This window comes from Pseudopodoces humilis, chromosome 15 (assembly GCF_049639895.1).
Source record: "Pseudopodoces humilis isolate 2021_Gansu_Grassland_sample_001 chromosome 15, ASM4963989v1, whole genome shotgun sequence".
In the NCBI taxonomy this organism is placed as follows: domain Eukaryota; kingdom Metazoa; phylum Chordata; class Aves; order Passeriformes; family Paridae; genus Pseudopodoces; species Pseudopodoces humilis.
In genome coordinates, this window is record NC_142214.1 from 11,600,563 (window position 1) to 11,615,142 (window position 14,580).

Consider the following 14,580-nt stretch of genomic DNA (forward strand, 5'->3'; position numbering starts at 1 on the left):
GTGCCATGCAATGCCTTCTGCAAGCTGTTGTGCCTCCTGAAAGATAAAGTGTGGGGAGGTTTAGTTTCATTGGGGATTTTTTGTTTTAGTTTTTTTACTTGTTGTTTTTGGTTGGTTGGTTTTTTGGTTGGTTTGGGGTTTTTTATCTCTGATACTTTTCCAAGAATGTATTTCAAAATGTCCCCCATGGGATTTAGCTGTCTGGGTCAAACACTGAATTTATTCATGATCTATTGTTAGACCTGTTACCTGTTGAGGTAACTGCACTGTCTCAGCTTACCTCACTCTACTTAAGAAATATAAGATCAGGTCTTCATTTTAAGACAAGCAACTTTATTAGGATTATTCTGGTTTTGTTTTGGTTCGGTTTGGTTTTTTTTCTCTTGATTCATCTAGCTTGAATTTGTCTTAAATGAAAGTGGGAAGCTAGAATTGAGCTCTGTATTTCAAAGGGGAGCTTGCCTGCCAAAGCCTTGTGTGAATAATATTTTCCTCTTTCCAGGAAATGCCTTGTTCTAGCTTTTGGTACAGAAGGGCTAGCAAGGGCAAGTTTGTTTTTCCTCCAAATAATGCCTGTTATATCTGTGCTACCTCCTGAAAGTTGGCGAGTGGTAAGAGAGGCTTAATGTCTCTGAAACTCTGCCAGGTAAGGAGGACTGACCTGGCAAATAGATTTAAATTTTAGAGGTACATTCCCTTCATCTAAATCTGCAGTCACATTTATTTCACTTAGAGTAATTGAGTTGGTGTATTGTACAGTTACATGTTGAATAGCTACTCAGTCTGCAATAGTGTCCTTGGGATCAGATTGTGTTTGATTTCCTGTTTTATCAAAGCTAACATTCTGCTGTTGTCAGGTGTTTCCACTGCAGGCCTTTGACTGTAAATAATTGAATGGAGAGTTACTGGGTTTTTGTTGTTACTTGGGAAATTAGATAAAAAATGCCAGATGTTTGTTTGGGGACTTCTGTGAGTTTAAGAGAGCTCTGGTTATTCTATTAATTCTAACATAGCAAATACTGTTGCCAAAACCAAAAATCTAACTTGCATGCACAGAAGCAGAGCCACTCTGGGAAATCTTTCCTTCCTGCCTCTGCGGTCCCACTCTTTACAAGGAACCACCACTGAGTAGATGGAATTTAGGTGTGTAGAATGGCAGCAAAATTCAAAGGCATAATTACTGATGTGTGAGGTTTTCTTTGTTTTTAGCTGGTGAGAAAACTAATCTGTGTACTAAACAATGATGTGTTTTTAGAAGCAGAGTTTTATAAGTACTTTTAATTGTAGGCACCCAGCAGCTTGCTTGAGGCACTGGAACAGCATTTGGCTTCTGTGGAGGGAAAGAAAACAAAGGAAGTCTCTGCTGCCAGCAGGTGAGCACCCAGTGAATTACAACAATGCCTGTACTTAAGATTTGTCATTGTCATTCTAGTAGTTTTCAGGATTCAGTCATGATTTTTATTCACTTCCGAATATATCTTCTTAGAAATAAAAATGAAACATCTGATAGCTTTGCCACATTTCAAATACAGGTATGTCTCCCTGTGTCTCAGACAGACTTCTGATTATGCTGTAATAAACCACTGAGCTGAGACCTTGTATATTATTCTTTTTAGCTTTTACTTTTTTAAAGTCCTTTGACTTGTAACATTTATAAGGTGTTGGGTAAGAAGAGTATCAAAATCCAAAGACAGGAAGGTATTTATCTGAATTGTTATTAGTTATATATTCATGGTCTACCTCTCAGACCGTGAATTTATCTTAACCTTCTTGTAAAAGTTCTTCAGCCTCTCCTCAGAACAGCCAAATTAGCTTAGATATGTTGTGCTGAAAGAAATTGTGTTATTCTTTCTGTCAAGTACAGTATCAGTATGTATGAAAGTACTTCTAACTGAATAATGAGAAATCTCTTTTGGCATAGACATTCTCCTACAGAAACTTGGTAAATATTGATAAATGTATCAGGCTGAGCTATGTTCCTATTTTGCTGTCTTTCTCCTCAGATTGTTTTTCAAGAATCTGAGGATTCACTGCCACAATATTCTGTTCTTATGTATAATGCTGTGCTTTCTTTGCTGTTGAGTAGTGTACAAACAAGCTTTCTGTGCCTCTCCCATTTGCATAACTTTCCAGTCTAGTCTAGATAACTTTAAAGAGGAAAGACAACTGCTATATTCCACATTTTCCAGTTCCTACCCACTGAAGCTCAAGGGAGTCACTCTGTGTACTCGTGCCTTTTGGTCATCAAACTGTTTTTGGGGTGTCTGCTCTTACCAGAGAATAAGGGAAGAGGTGACTGGGAAGGAGGATGACACACAACTAGATAAGGCACTTAATGATTAAACTGTAAGTGATGTATACTTGACTGTGGGTTTTTTAAATGATTTTTTTTTTTTAATTATTGCTCTTTTTAGAGCCAGTGCCCTATCTAGTGCTGTTTCCACACTTGCCAATACAGGAATGTCATTCAGCCGCATGGATGAGAAAGAAAAGCAGCAGGCATTGGAGGAAGAGCAAGTTAGACTGCAGGCACTGAAGGTAGGATGTTTTTAACAAGTTTTGTATTCCAATATTTTTTGTAACTGGATAAAGTAGTGTATGTGAGGAAGCTTGCAAGGTCACTCAGTGTTTTATGTGAGGAGTGTGAGCTGTGTAAAACATACACCTGTACTTTGACCAGTGCTGTAAAAATGCAGTAGACATATCTAGAAGTAGTGAGGGATGTCAACCAGAAATTAATTTAAACAAGGGTGTTATGTTGCTTTCTTATTATTTGGTATGTTGTCACACTGATTTCTGAATGTGTGAATTGAACCATGAAGAGCCTCATAAAGCAGGGAGATGGGTCTTCCTGAACAAAGGTCCATTGAGCTGTTTCTCTGAGTGACTGTGGAGGGAGCCTGGAATGTGTAGCTTGACTAGAAGTGATTAACTTCTAGGCAGATATGAATTAAAAAATAATTATTTAAAACATCAAGTCTCACCTTGATTTTTACATGCGTTGTTAAAACAAATACTCTTATTTCTAACTTGAATTATTCTTCTGTTTCTAGGACTTTATAGAAAAAGTGTTTTATTTATTAAGACTGTAATTAATATTTTCTTCTTGGAAAATGTCTCCAGGACTGAAATATTAATAAATTAATAAGACTAAAATGACAATTGTCTCTCTCATCTTTCAGGAGCAACGATTAAGAGAAATCTCTGTAGTATCAAATTCAACTTGCACATCAGCATCCCCAAGCACTTTATCAGGAAAAAGTGTGAATGCCACTGTAGCTGTTGACCTCTTTGCTGCACCAGCACCCACAACAAATAGGTGAGAGATATTTTGCTTTCTGAAAGAATCAGAAACTACTGCACTGACCTGTAGCTCTACAGTCAACTGCAAAACTGTGATCATAGTTACCTCTCAGGTACATTTTGCTCAAGTTTTCTTGGTGTACCCACAGGAATTTTGCCAGTAAGTGCTTAATTATCAGTTTTTTGTATCCCTGTTGTTGGGCTGCTAGCAAATAAGAGACAATGAGATTGTGTTCTTGCTTTTATGAACACTTGGACCAATGTCTGTTACATATCTTCACATTTCTCTCTCATTTCTTATTCAGCATGCCCAATCTTTCTAGTGATCTTTTTGATCTTCAGCCTGCATTTGTTCCAACTGTGCAAAGTACTCCAGCTATATCAACATCAGCAAGCAGTGCTTGGGGAGGTGAGCTCATACCTTGATTTGACTGTCTAAATGATAAGGGAATTCTTAGAATACAAGTTGCATACTTAATTGAATCTGCATCTTAAACCTTACGTATTTTGCATCCAAGCATTCATAACAAAATATGAAGAAAATAATCTGAAATTTCTGACAAACTTTCTTGAACATCTAGCATTAGTGTTCATAGAACAAAGGAGTGGAACTGTTCAATAAAGGGGACAGAAAGAAGAAATGGAACTAAAGATCAAAGCTGAAAAATACTGGAAAATAAAACCTAAGCAGGTATAACTGAGAAGATCCTGGACTAGTATTTCCATTTACTTAAGCAATATTTAATATACTTGTCATTTAAGAGGTGTTGGTAACTTCAGAGTTATTGTAAAAAAGCTGTGGACTCCAGTTTCTTCACCCATCCTTCCAAAGAATGGTCAGGTTAGATGTCAGAGAAATGGCTTAAATGCCTAAAGAAGGCAATGTTAACACCATGGTAAATGTTTGTGTTTTACTAGGTGGAACTGATACTCTTACATGCTATTTAAAATGTAGATTATTGAAGCCAAAAATGTAGTGTCTAACTTCTTTGATACCAATGTCAATATTAGAATTATTTTTCCTAAATAGAAACTAAAAATTTGTATCTAAAATTTGTATCTATATAATATCCATCTGAAATTTGCATCTAACTTTGACTGATCATTAGGTAGAATATTTACAGTTTGACTTTGTCTAGAGTATTCTTTGTCTAGAACATGCTCATATTCAATCATTTCAGTCTGTTTTTCTTTTCCATTATTTGTACCCTGTATTCTTTCCTTCACTTCTGCATCTGAAAGGTCCTTTCTCGTCTTCAAATGGTTGTGTTGGTTCTCCACCTCATCTGGACATCTTTGACATGAAGCCAGTTGAAGAAGCTATAAAATCTGCCACCCCTTTCATCAATTCTTCTTTTTCCTCCAAACAAACAGTGGAACTGTTTAGTGGTAAAAAACCAAACAAATCCCATGTCATTTATTTGCAACTGGAGATGATAATGCTAATAATGTGGGCCATGTAATCTTTAGTGGTTGAAAGAAACTATTCTTTTGTTCTGCTTGCCCAGTCTAGACATCCTAAGACTTGCAGCTGAAATCTGCTGATTTCTTTCAAACTGCAGCCTCCTTTCTCTTTTGTAATGGGGAATGCAGGAGTTACTTGGCTTCTCAAATCTGTAAAATAAAAAAAAAAAAAAAACTTTTTATAATAGTAAAATTTCCTAAGTTTTAACTGCAGACTTAATTGTTAGGTTCCCTCTTCCTGTTTATCTTTAAAACTGATCTTGTTTTTGTCTCTCTTTGCAAAGATGACTTTAGTGGTCATAAGCCAACATATGCTTCTGTGTATCATCCTTTGACCGTTGATGGTAATTTGATTTTTTTGTTGTTTTTTAAAACTTTCTGGTTTCACTAGAATGAATGATACTACTTCATGGGTGTATTTCATTCCTCGACTTTTTTTTCAGGTTTTCCTCTTCATTCAGCTTCTCCAAGTACCACCTCTTCAGCAATTAATGTGGACTTTGATGCTGTTTTCGGAGGAAAATCTGCAGCACCAGAGTACAGGACTGCAAGTGGTAAAAACTGCCTTACGACTAATTTATACCCTACAAGCAAAAATTGCTTAACAATTTAGCATAATTGCTGTTGCAGTTGGAAATTTAATAACTTAATATAAGGTGACTATGGACTGATAAGAAGCAATCAGTTTAGTTGTTAGCTGTTAATTACTTTAAAATTAGCTTTGGCTGATTTCATTCTCTATGTAATAACTGTTTCCTCTCTCTCTGGGGGAGCAAACTTTCAACATGGCCCACTGGATGTCTCCTAATGGGTAAGCTCGTGTTCATTTGTCTTCTGTGCTTTCACTTGATACATGGTGATGACTTCCCTCTGACTCCATTCACAGGCACAGCACTTGCAGAAGTGCAGAACTGGTTGTGTGTGTTTCTTTAAAAACACTTGAGTTAGAGTCTTTTTCTTTTGTATAGCAAAATATTGTTGATATACAGTTAAAAATTCTTTTAGATTAGTAGGTACAATGCAGTATTCCATAAAAAATAAGAAGTTAAACTATGCTGCTATCAAAATCTTAAATACTTCCATCATGTTGAACCTTCACATATAAATACTCAAATTAGTATTCTATAAAGAAAATAGATCCCTGGCCTATGGATGTTGTTTATTAAATGCAATGTAACCATTTTGTTAACAGCTGCCTTTCTTTTCTTTGTTTAGGTTTTCATTTTCTAGATGATGTAATGCAACCTACAGTACCACCACAAAGTCAAAGAGCTGCTGTAGCCAGCCAGCAAAGTGGAAAAATTTTGGCAAATGACCTCGATTCTTCACTTGCTAATCTAGTGGGAAGTAAGTGTGAAGCTTTTAAAATTAACTTTCCCATTTATTACTGAAAGCACAGTAAGTTTTTTTTCCCTCCCAAATTAAAATGCTGAAGGATTTTGTCTGTTTCTTTCTTCTTCCCCCACAGATCTTAGCTTTGGAGGAACTCCATCCAAAAAGTAAGTGCATATATGTACTTAGAATATTTTCACATGACTGTTTGATAGTCTCTGAAACTAACATGGCAAAGATCTAATCACTTGAAACAATTTAAAGTAACTGAAAAGGGCATTGGAACAGTGTGTTAGTGGTCAGTCACCATCACATGGCCAACCTTAACTTTTAAAGTAACTCACTTTAATTAGTTTTGCAATTGCTATATTTTTATTGAAGTATTTTTATTAAACACTATAAAAGTCACATCGAACTCCAGTTAATCATTATAATGCTTATATAATCATTATATGCACAGTGCAGTACTGATAATTCACTTTCAACAGAATTTCACACATACTGGAGAAGAGATACATTAGTAACTGAAATTCTGAGTGTTTCATAGATTTCAGCTGTGTGCATGCATTAAGGCATGTTTGGGTTTCCTGTTACGTTTTTTTCACTCTAGCTGTTGCCTTTCCATGAAAACTAACACCATGGTTTCGTTTTAGATCAGATATGCAGTGGTCTCAGCCTACAGAGAAAAAACTTACTGGTGGAACAAACTGGCAAGCAAAAACAAGCACATCAACCACATGGAACCCAACTCCCTTACCCACTATTCCACACATGGTAATTTCTGTGCTGTGAAATCACACTTCATTCTCGCAAATGCTGCTTCCCTGCTTACATTAATTTATAAAGAACAGCAAAGGCATTTGATACAAGACTGGGGGTCGCAGGGAATGCTTACAGGATCATTGGATTTTGGTGAATGAGGTAGAGATTTTAGCATCCTTTATTCCTTATTCCTTTATCCTTGCTGAAATACTTGTCAATTAAGGACTTATGTCTCAAGTGAAAGCATGATTACCTGTTTCATTTCATAAATTCTTTTGGGATTGAAACAAATGATCCCAGTCCAGAAAATTTCTGATGTGCGTATTTGCAATGTTACCACTCTCTCCCACATGCATGTGCACACAAAAATTCACTTTCAAGAATCCAGAGAATGTGTTTTAAGGGCAAAACTGCTGTTCCTTCCAGTCTTTGCTCCTCTTTCAATTGTATCATGAAACACTGCTGCAACCCCTGCAACGCACCTTAATAATGAGGTCAAGCAGCACTTCAGTCTTTTGATAATGCTCAACTGCAAATTCCTCTTTTTAACACAGTACAAAATGTTAAGGGTACCTTTTATAGTTACTTAAAGGAAGAATTTTTATTTCTAGGGGGGATAATTGTAGGAAACTGACTTTTCTATGCTTTTAAAAGAGATTTTTCAAGTGTGTTGTATTGATAGTATATTCAATAGAAATATGAATCGCTTCTAAAATATAGCTGCCTTAGAGGGAAGTAGGTGTTCATCTCAGTTATGTAGACAACTAGGATAATTACCACATTTGCTGTGAAGTTTGGACTGTTTCTGACTTAATTTTGCAATAAGCATAGTTTTGCCTTTAATGCCTCTTCCTTGTCTTACATGGCTATGCTCATTTAGGATTAGAGAAGTTGAATACAGTATTAAATGCAGTATTGGATTCAAAAATGAGACTAAAAACTTCGATGAGCAGGCACAGTTATATTGCACGTTTATATGAGATTTTTTGAGACCATACAATCTCTTTACCCTCTCTAGGTGCTCTAGAATGTGTTGTTGGAGTGATAATGCATTTTTATTTCTGGAACACAGAGGGTACCTTAGTAACCATTGATCACCATGGATTTAAAGTTATGTTTTTATTTCATGTGTTCATCAAGTCTGTGCATTTGACTGTTTAATGCCAAGTGTCTGGTCATATATTTTCCTGAAACTCCACAACAATTACTGATGTGAAGATACAGCTCAGCTATGAGCCTCTTTAAAATCTGTGCCCCAGAACTGCAATGGTCTCAGTGTTCTGGGTGGCCTCTGGCACTAAGAACTCCAGTTCATGTACCACTGCATCCTATCCCACAGCCAAGTGTTTCATCTAAGTACTTGGGTTTCAGTGTAATTACCACTGCTTAACAAAGCATGGCCTTATGAAGCACATGCATTGCCATGCCTGTGAATGTAACTTGATATAAGGCTTAAAATGCTCTTAATTTTTCTTTTTTTCATATTATGATACATGCTGACATTAGATGTTAATATGTGGGCAACATCAACCTGACTAAACATCTCTTGCTATTCACTTCAGCCGAATGGTCACTGGCTTTCTTGGCTTTCTTTTTTCTATGCCCTCGTCTAATAATGGGAGCAAGAAGGAACATCGCATGCCATGCCCTCTAAAAGCTTCTCGCACACATGCTTGTGCAAGCAATATGCTCAAATCTGGCTAGGTGTAGTAAAATTTCTAATTTTGCTGTAAGTTGTACTAGTGGTCACTGTCTAAGCATAGTAACTGATGTTATTGTCCTTGCACTTTATTTTCCTCAGGCTTCAATTGTTTTAATAAATGAGCATAGTTAAAAAGTGTTATGGTACTGGACTCCATCCCTTAGTTAGAATTTCCAGCATTAATAAGTATTAAAAAATTTTCTATCTTATCCTTTTGCTATGCCAGAATGGAGTAGACTATCCTGGATATGTAAGTCAATTTCTTGTTGAAATTGGTTATTTTTAGCACTGAAAAATACATGTTTTTCAAAGTCATATATATATTACTATATATATATGCACAAGTTTCTCTAACATTCAAAATCTTTTTGATTAAAGGTACCTGCTCCTATCACATACCCATTGACCACACCTCAAGTGCCTGTATATGGGATGGTAAGAAGCATGATTGGTTTTGTATTCCTAAAAACTGAGTTGTCTCTATCAGTGGGTTGCATGTCATGAATTACGATGTTCAAACCATCCTGCAAATTAAATGTATTGGCAATAGTGTGTGAAATCTGGTATCTTTCCCACACTGCATTGAAAGACATGACTCTGAAATTGATATAGCAGCAGTTTTTAAAATATTTTACTTTTTTCTGTGTTTATATATTTCCTTTCTACTATACTTAAAATGCAAAAATATGTATCTTTACATATGTGAATGTAGTTTGAATTTTATATATTTGTTTTTGTGGGGTTTTTGTTTTTGTCACAGGTACCTCCTCAGGTTGGAGCTGCTCCTTTGATGGCACCCCCTTCAATGATGTACACACAGCCTGGTCTAAGGCCAACAAATCCTTTTGCACCTGTTTCTGAAACTCAGGTGAACGGTGCTCTTTAATCTTGTAGACGTTGAAACTTCTGCCTTGGCCAACACAACCAAATGCTTCATGAAAGGCTGCTGATGTGTTTCTGCATGTGAAAGTGAGGGGTTCCTCAGTCAAGGGCATCAGCTTTGGTGGTGAGGAGGCAGATTCAGATGATGGAATTGCCGGAAGCAAGGAAGAAAGTAAAAATCAGATTTTTTTCCTCTCACTGTTTCAATATTAAGTAAACAGGAGTGGTGAAGGTATGTAGGTTTAGTCTTGCTATGATATTAGCTGGACACTTGCTTTTTAGTCATGCTGACCAGACCAGTGTTGGAAGTCTCTTGAAGGATCAGGTGATGTGGGAGTGAAAAAGGTATGGACAAGAGATTATTCACACTGGAGAAACTGTACTCCTGTCATCCAGATACATAGGTCGTAATATTCTTTGGGGCTATTTTAAAGTGCCAAAGCCTGTAGACTTAACTTATAAGTAACAAGGCAGCCAAACAGATTCTTTATTCTAAAACACTGGGAAACCATTTGTTACCTAAGTGGCATTAATACATCATCTTTGTTTCACAGATACAGTTTATGTAGAGTCACCAAAGCAACAAGATGCGAGAACAACCAAATACTGGTAAAAAAAATTAAAAGACTGAATTTCAATCTTTCCATGATGTATTCCTGAACAGGGCAACTGTTTATTCCCTGTATAATACTATATTGTTTTGAACTGCAATGCTCTAGAGATTCTTGTTTATAACAGTCACTGCAGTGTGAAGTCATGTTTGTTTCCTGATTTACGTTTTTTTTAAAACTGCTCAGCAGAAAACTATTTTTATTGAGGTTGACTCAGAAGGTGCAAGCTGGATTATCATGTTCAAAATCACATAGAAGGTTACCTGATTGCTCTACAACCTTAATCATCAGTGGATTACCTTAGGAATTGGCTGAGAATGTTAAAGCTATTTATTTTATTCGTAAATTCTGTGGCTGTTGTAACCAAGACAAAACATGAAATCAAGTTGAGCAGTAAAACTTTTATGTGCTCTGATAAATACTCTGATAGAGCAACGCTTGCATTATCATAATGCCATCATTGTGTGGAATCAGACAGCTTTTTCACACTTATAGTAATTTGCAAACTATAATGTAAGTTTGAAATGCTGTGAATCAACAAGACATATATTGCATACATAGATACAGTTAAAAATAATAAATTGCTCCATTGGGATGTCAGTATTACAGGGCTAAGTAAAAAGAGTTAGCAACTGCAAGGCTGCAAGTCTATGATGGAGTAGGGGAGATGAGTGTGTTCCAGAACAGCTCACGCAGCCTTCAACAGGTGCCAGGAGCTGCACTTCCACGGGTACTTTCTCTGCAGGTGACACCTCCCACCATGGGCTCAGGGAAGAGCAGCTTTGGGAGCCAGTGTTTGTCAGTGCCCCAACTACAGCACATGGGAGCAGTCAGAGAGTCTTGTTAATAACTGCAGTAGAGGGAAGAGAGCCAATTCTTCTTTCTAAAGTCCATTAGGTCAAAAGACTCAAACCTTGCAGTCATGCTGATACTTGTGAACTGGCAATGATTTTGAAATTATCCAGCTGTAGAAAATAGCTTGTTTTTTGAAATAAGAACCTAGTTGTAAACCATATAAAAATAATTATTTTTAAATGTGTAAATAAATGTAAACTTTTAGATAGTTGTTTCTTTGATGCTGCAGTAATCTTTTCCTTCTGTAGTGATTTCAAGGTAAAAACCTACATTAAGAAATCTGGACTCTTTTTGAGAGGAAAATCTTTAAAATCAACTAATTTATGAGGTATTGTTCACAATGGGTCAGATGTGTACAGACTTCTGGAACATATTTTGTACTTAAGAATCTTCCTCCAGAACTGAAATGGGCTATGAAAATGCCTTATCTTATATTTTTCACTGTCTGATAAAAAATAGCATTAAAAAAACCCAGTAGTTACAATTAAGTAGATAGAAGCAGGAACAACCTTTCCTCCAGAAGTTTCGTGGCAAAATGCAATGAAAAGCTCTCCTGTAAAATTACTTCTAATAATGATTAATATTAAAGCTGAATTCTCTATTGTTACAATAGACCTCCAGCATAGTATGTCCTTTATCCTTTGGAGAGTCTGTAATTGTAGAAATCACTGCAATCACGAATTGTATCTCTCACTCTCACTATAAATGCAGATAGGCCTGAGAACCTTGTCAAACTCTCCTGTAGAGAACTTCTAAATTAAGCACATTCCTCAGAGTGAGAACAACCCTTCTATTTTTCTAAATGCTTAATTCTGTCCAAAGAGTGCAAAAGTAGTATTTCTTAACCCTATGGTAAATATTTTGCCCAATGAATCAATACAAAAGAAACAAAATAAAACTCTTCCCCCCAACCCTTGGAATTTTTAACTGCTAATTTCCTGGAAAATGCAACCTTGCAGAAATTTAAAACTCAGTGTTCCTTGATGTATATTGATTTTGAAAGAATTTGGACTAGTATATGGTAGTTTAATGTTCAAGTTTGAATTAAAAAGGGCTTCAAGCTTTAATCCACCTTTATTGGATTGAACAATTGTACAATTTTAAGCCAATGAGTTCTTCAGTGCCTATAGTTGCCCTCCACATGATGAGGGAATAGATGCCATTTAGAATGGGTAGTTGTGTTGAGGGAACTGTATATTTAAGAAATAGTGAATTCCATAGATTCATTCAGCAATCAAAAGTCTTGTGTTCAAATTAGATCAGTCCATGTGTTTATAAATGTCTGGACATAAATGGCAGAAGTGAGAGTGTTACAAGCAGGCAGTTCCTAGCACTGTAAGCTGTAAGGTCTCTTTCTTATACTGAGTTGTATAAGTAATAGCACATTATTTTAATAAAGTATGCAAATAAACGCCTGGCAAGCAGTATATCTTTGTTATAACTTTATTTCAGAGCATTCTAAATATCTGGAATATACCTGGCTCAGAAATGGATTTAGTGCTGGATAATAGCTTGTACTATTTCTTATTTGCTCTGGATCTTTTAATGATTCTTTTGGTCTGCTTTCTTGTAGCAAAGCTGTCTGATACCAATTTATTAGTATTAAAAAAGGCGAAACAGCCACAAAGTGTGTTTTAAAAACTTTATAATCTACCTTCTTTTGATGCTTTGAAACACGGCTTTCAAGTTGATCCTTGTGAAGCAAAGATTGCTGTGATCTTTCTCTGCACACGAGTGTGCAGACCTGGGTTTTGCCTGCCTCTTCCTTGTGCGTGTATTGGAACATATAAAATGGCAGGATATGTGTTTAAATAACATATATGAGAAGTGAAAAACAAGGACTTAGGATGCTGCCAAGGCTTTTATGGTTATTCTCCAAAAAAATCGCCCCACTTTGAATACCAAGGTTGTTTTTGAGGGTGACTGTACCAGCCTGCAGAAGCTGTGAATAGTAGTTGTGATGAGTGAAGAGAGCTGTATATAAATGTGACTTTCCTTCCAACTTGGATCAGAATCATATTCTGAATACTTCAGGAAGCTGATAACTAAGATGTCTCTCCATGTTTGTCTGAATGAGGAGGAAAACTTTGTGTGCTGTACACTTCGCATTATTGTACTTTAGTGGGTCACTTGAGCCTCACTGTTTGGACTTGGTGCTGCTACAGGCAGCCTATCATGGAGTACGCCATAGGATGACTTCTGAGAGACTTTGGAAAGGTGGATTGTGTGAGGCCTCTTGGACTTGAACGTGTACCTCTAAATAACTGGGGTTTTCTTATGTTCTCTAGATAATGGTTTGACTTTGCCTCCAAGAAGTTACTGGGTTTTTTTTTAAATAAATTTTGGAAATATGTACTAGAAAAAAGCTCTGATCTGTGCACATAGTGGTGGAATATTTGTAGGTAAAATAACAAATGGACTTTGTGTAAGAAAAAACAAAACCAACAGCAAAAACCACACACACACAAAAGTAACAACAACAAAACTTCTGACAAGATTGAATACAGGGTGTACCTATCCCCAGCTGGATCATTTGATGTGTGACAGGGACAGGGGGGTTACAATTAGAATAATAGGCACTGTGGATCGGTGCTTAATTTGTACATAAAAAGGAAAACTTAGTTTGGGGTAGTTTGTATTGTAAGGATAACATCTAAAGGCACTGTATCACTCGTTTATTTCCATTGAAAATATTATATTTTTGAGCAATGGAAACTGTACATTTTATCATTTATACATTACTGATAGCTAGGAATATAGAAAACCTGTTGCTATGACTGAAGATGTCATAGATCTGTACATTGCTGCATCACTACTTTATTCAGATTCTCATAATCATTTATTTAAAGAGATTGTAGTAACTGATTAAAGGTTACTACATTTATATTACATAAATTCCTGTTACAACAGGAATTGTAACATCAAATATTTCAGTATATATCAGATGTGTATCCTTGTGATTAAACTTAATCCTTTACCAAATGTTTGGCTGGAATTTCATCTTGGAACAATGACAAAATAGGTGCTGGAACAGATTTCCCTCACCCCAACCTCCACATTATTTATTTAATAGGTCTTGTATGTTATGTTTTCCCCCATGACAGGTTTGTGCCTTTTATTGGATATTTATTTAAAAGGAGCTATGATAATTTAGGTTGCTTTTTTCAGATGTATTCTTGTACAGCTGTTCCTTTATGTGAGTTCCCTCATTTGTGAAGAATACAGAATGTGTGAAAAATATACTAGCCACAAACTGGAAAAAAATCTAAGGATTTATGTTCTATGAATACTTTTTTTAAATATAAGCCTAAGCACAAGACTGGCTGTGTTGATATTTTAATTGTGGAACTTCACAATTTGTTAATATGCAGATTGTTCATTTTTTTAAAAAACCTGCTCATATCCACATATTTGATGAAACAAGTTTTGGAAAAAAATAAACTTTGGCATATGCAAGGTGTGTGTGTGTGATCATTTTTTGTGTGCTCAGGCTCAAGGCTTTCTGGAATAAGCCATGGCTGAATTGGGGTGCTTAATTGGCTTGTTCCTCCTGTGTGGTTTACATTGGAGAAAAGGCTCCAGGGAGACTGTGAGTTTTGGTTGACTTTGCCTGGAGCTGGTTTCATTCCCTAGCCATCAACATTCCATCAGAATGTGGAGGGCCTGGAA

General features: G+C 36.2%; 1 protein-coding gene across 3 annotated transcripts in view; it reads left to right on the top strand.

The window, feature by feature from the left end:
• The window catches only part of LOC102102649 (phosphatidylinositol-binding clathrin assembly protein-like), a 29,852-nt gene extending 15,485 nt beyond the window's left edge, over positions 1 to 14,367 (top strand). Inside the window, exons 9-21 of one of the 3 annotated variants that reach the window (XM_005530015.3) lie at positions 1,288 to 1,373; positions 2,415 to 2,538; positions 3,183 to 3,319; positions 3,609 to 3,712; positions 4,546 to 4,692; positions 5,052 to 5,111; positions 5,211 to 5,321; positions 5,998 to 6,114; positions 6,236 to 6,266; positions 6,753 to 6,873; positions 8,942 to 8,998; positions 9,324 to 9,431; positions 10,000 to 14,367. In XM_005530015.3, coding sequence (XP_005530072.2) covers positions 1,288 to 1,373; positions 2,415 to 2,538; positions 3,183 to 3,319; positions 3,609 to 3,712; positions 4,546 to 4,692; positions 5,052 to 5,111; positions 5,211 to 5,321; positions 5,998 to 6,114; positions 6,236 to 6,266; positions 6,753 to 6,873; positions 8,942 to 8,998; positions 9,324 to 9,431; positions 10,000 to 10,014 — 1,218 coding nt within the window. In that variant the 3' untranslated portion in view covers positions 10,015 to 14,367. The remainder of the gene's footprint in view (positions 1 to 1,287; positions 1,374 to 2,414; positions 2,539 to 3,182; positions 3,320 to 3,608; positions 3,713 to 4,545; positions 4,693 to 5,051; positions 5,112 to 5,210; positions 5,322 to 5,997; positions 6,115 to 6,235; positions 6,267 to 6,752; positions 6,874 to 8,941; positions 8,999 to 9,323; positions 9,432 to 9,999) is intronic. The other 2 variants (XM_014258780.2, XM_014258781.2) reach the window with 2 other exon arrangements.
• Positions 14,368 to 14,580: the final 213 nt, after the last annotated feature.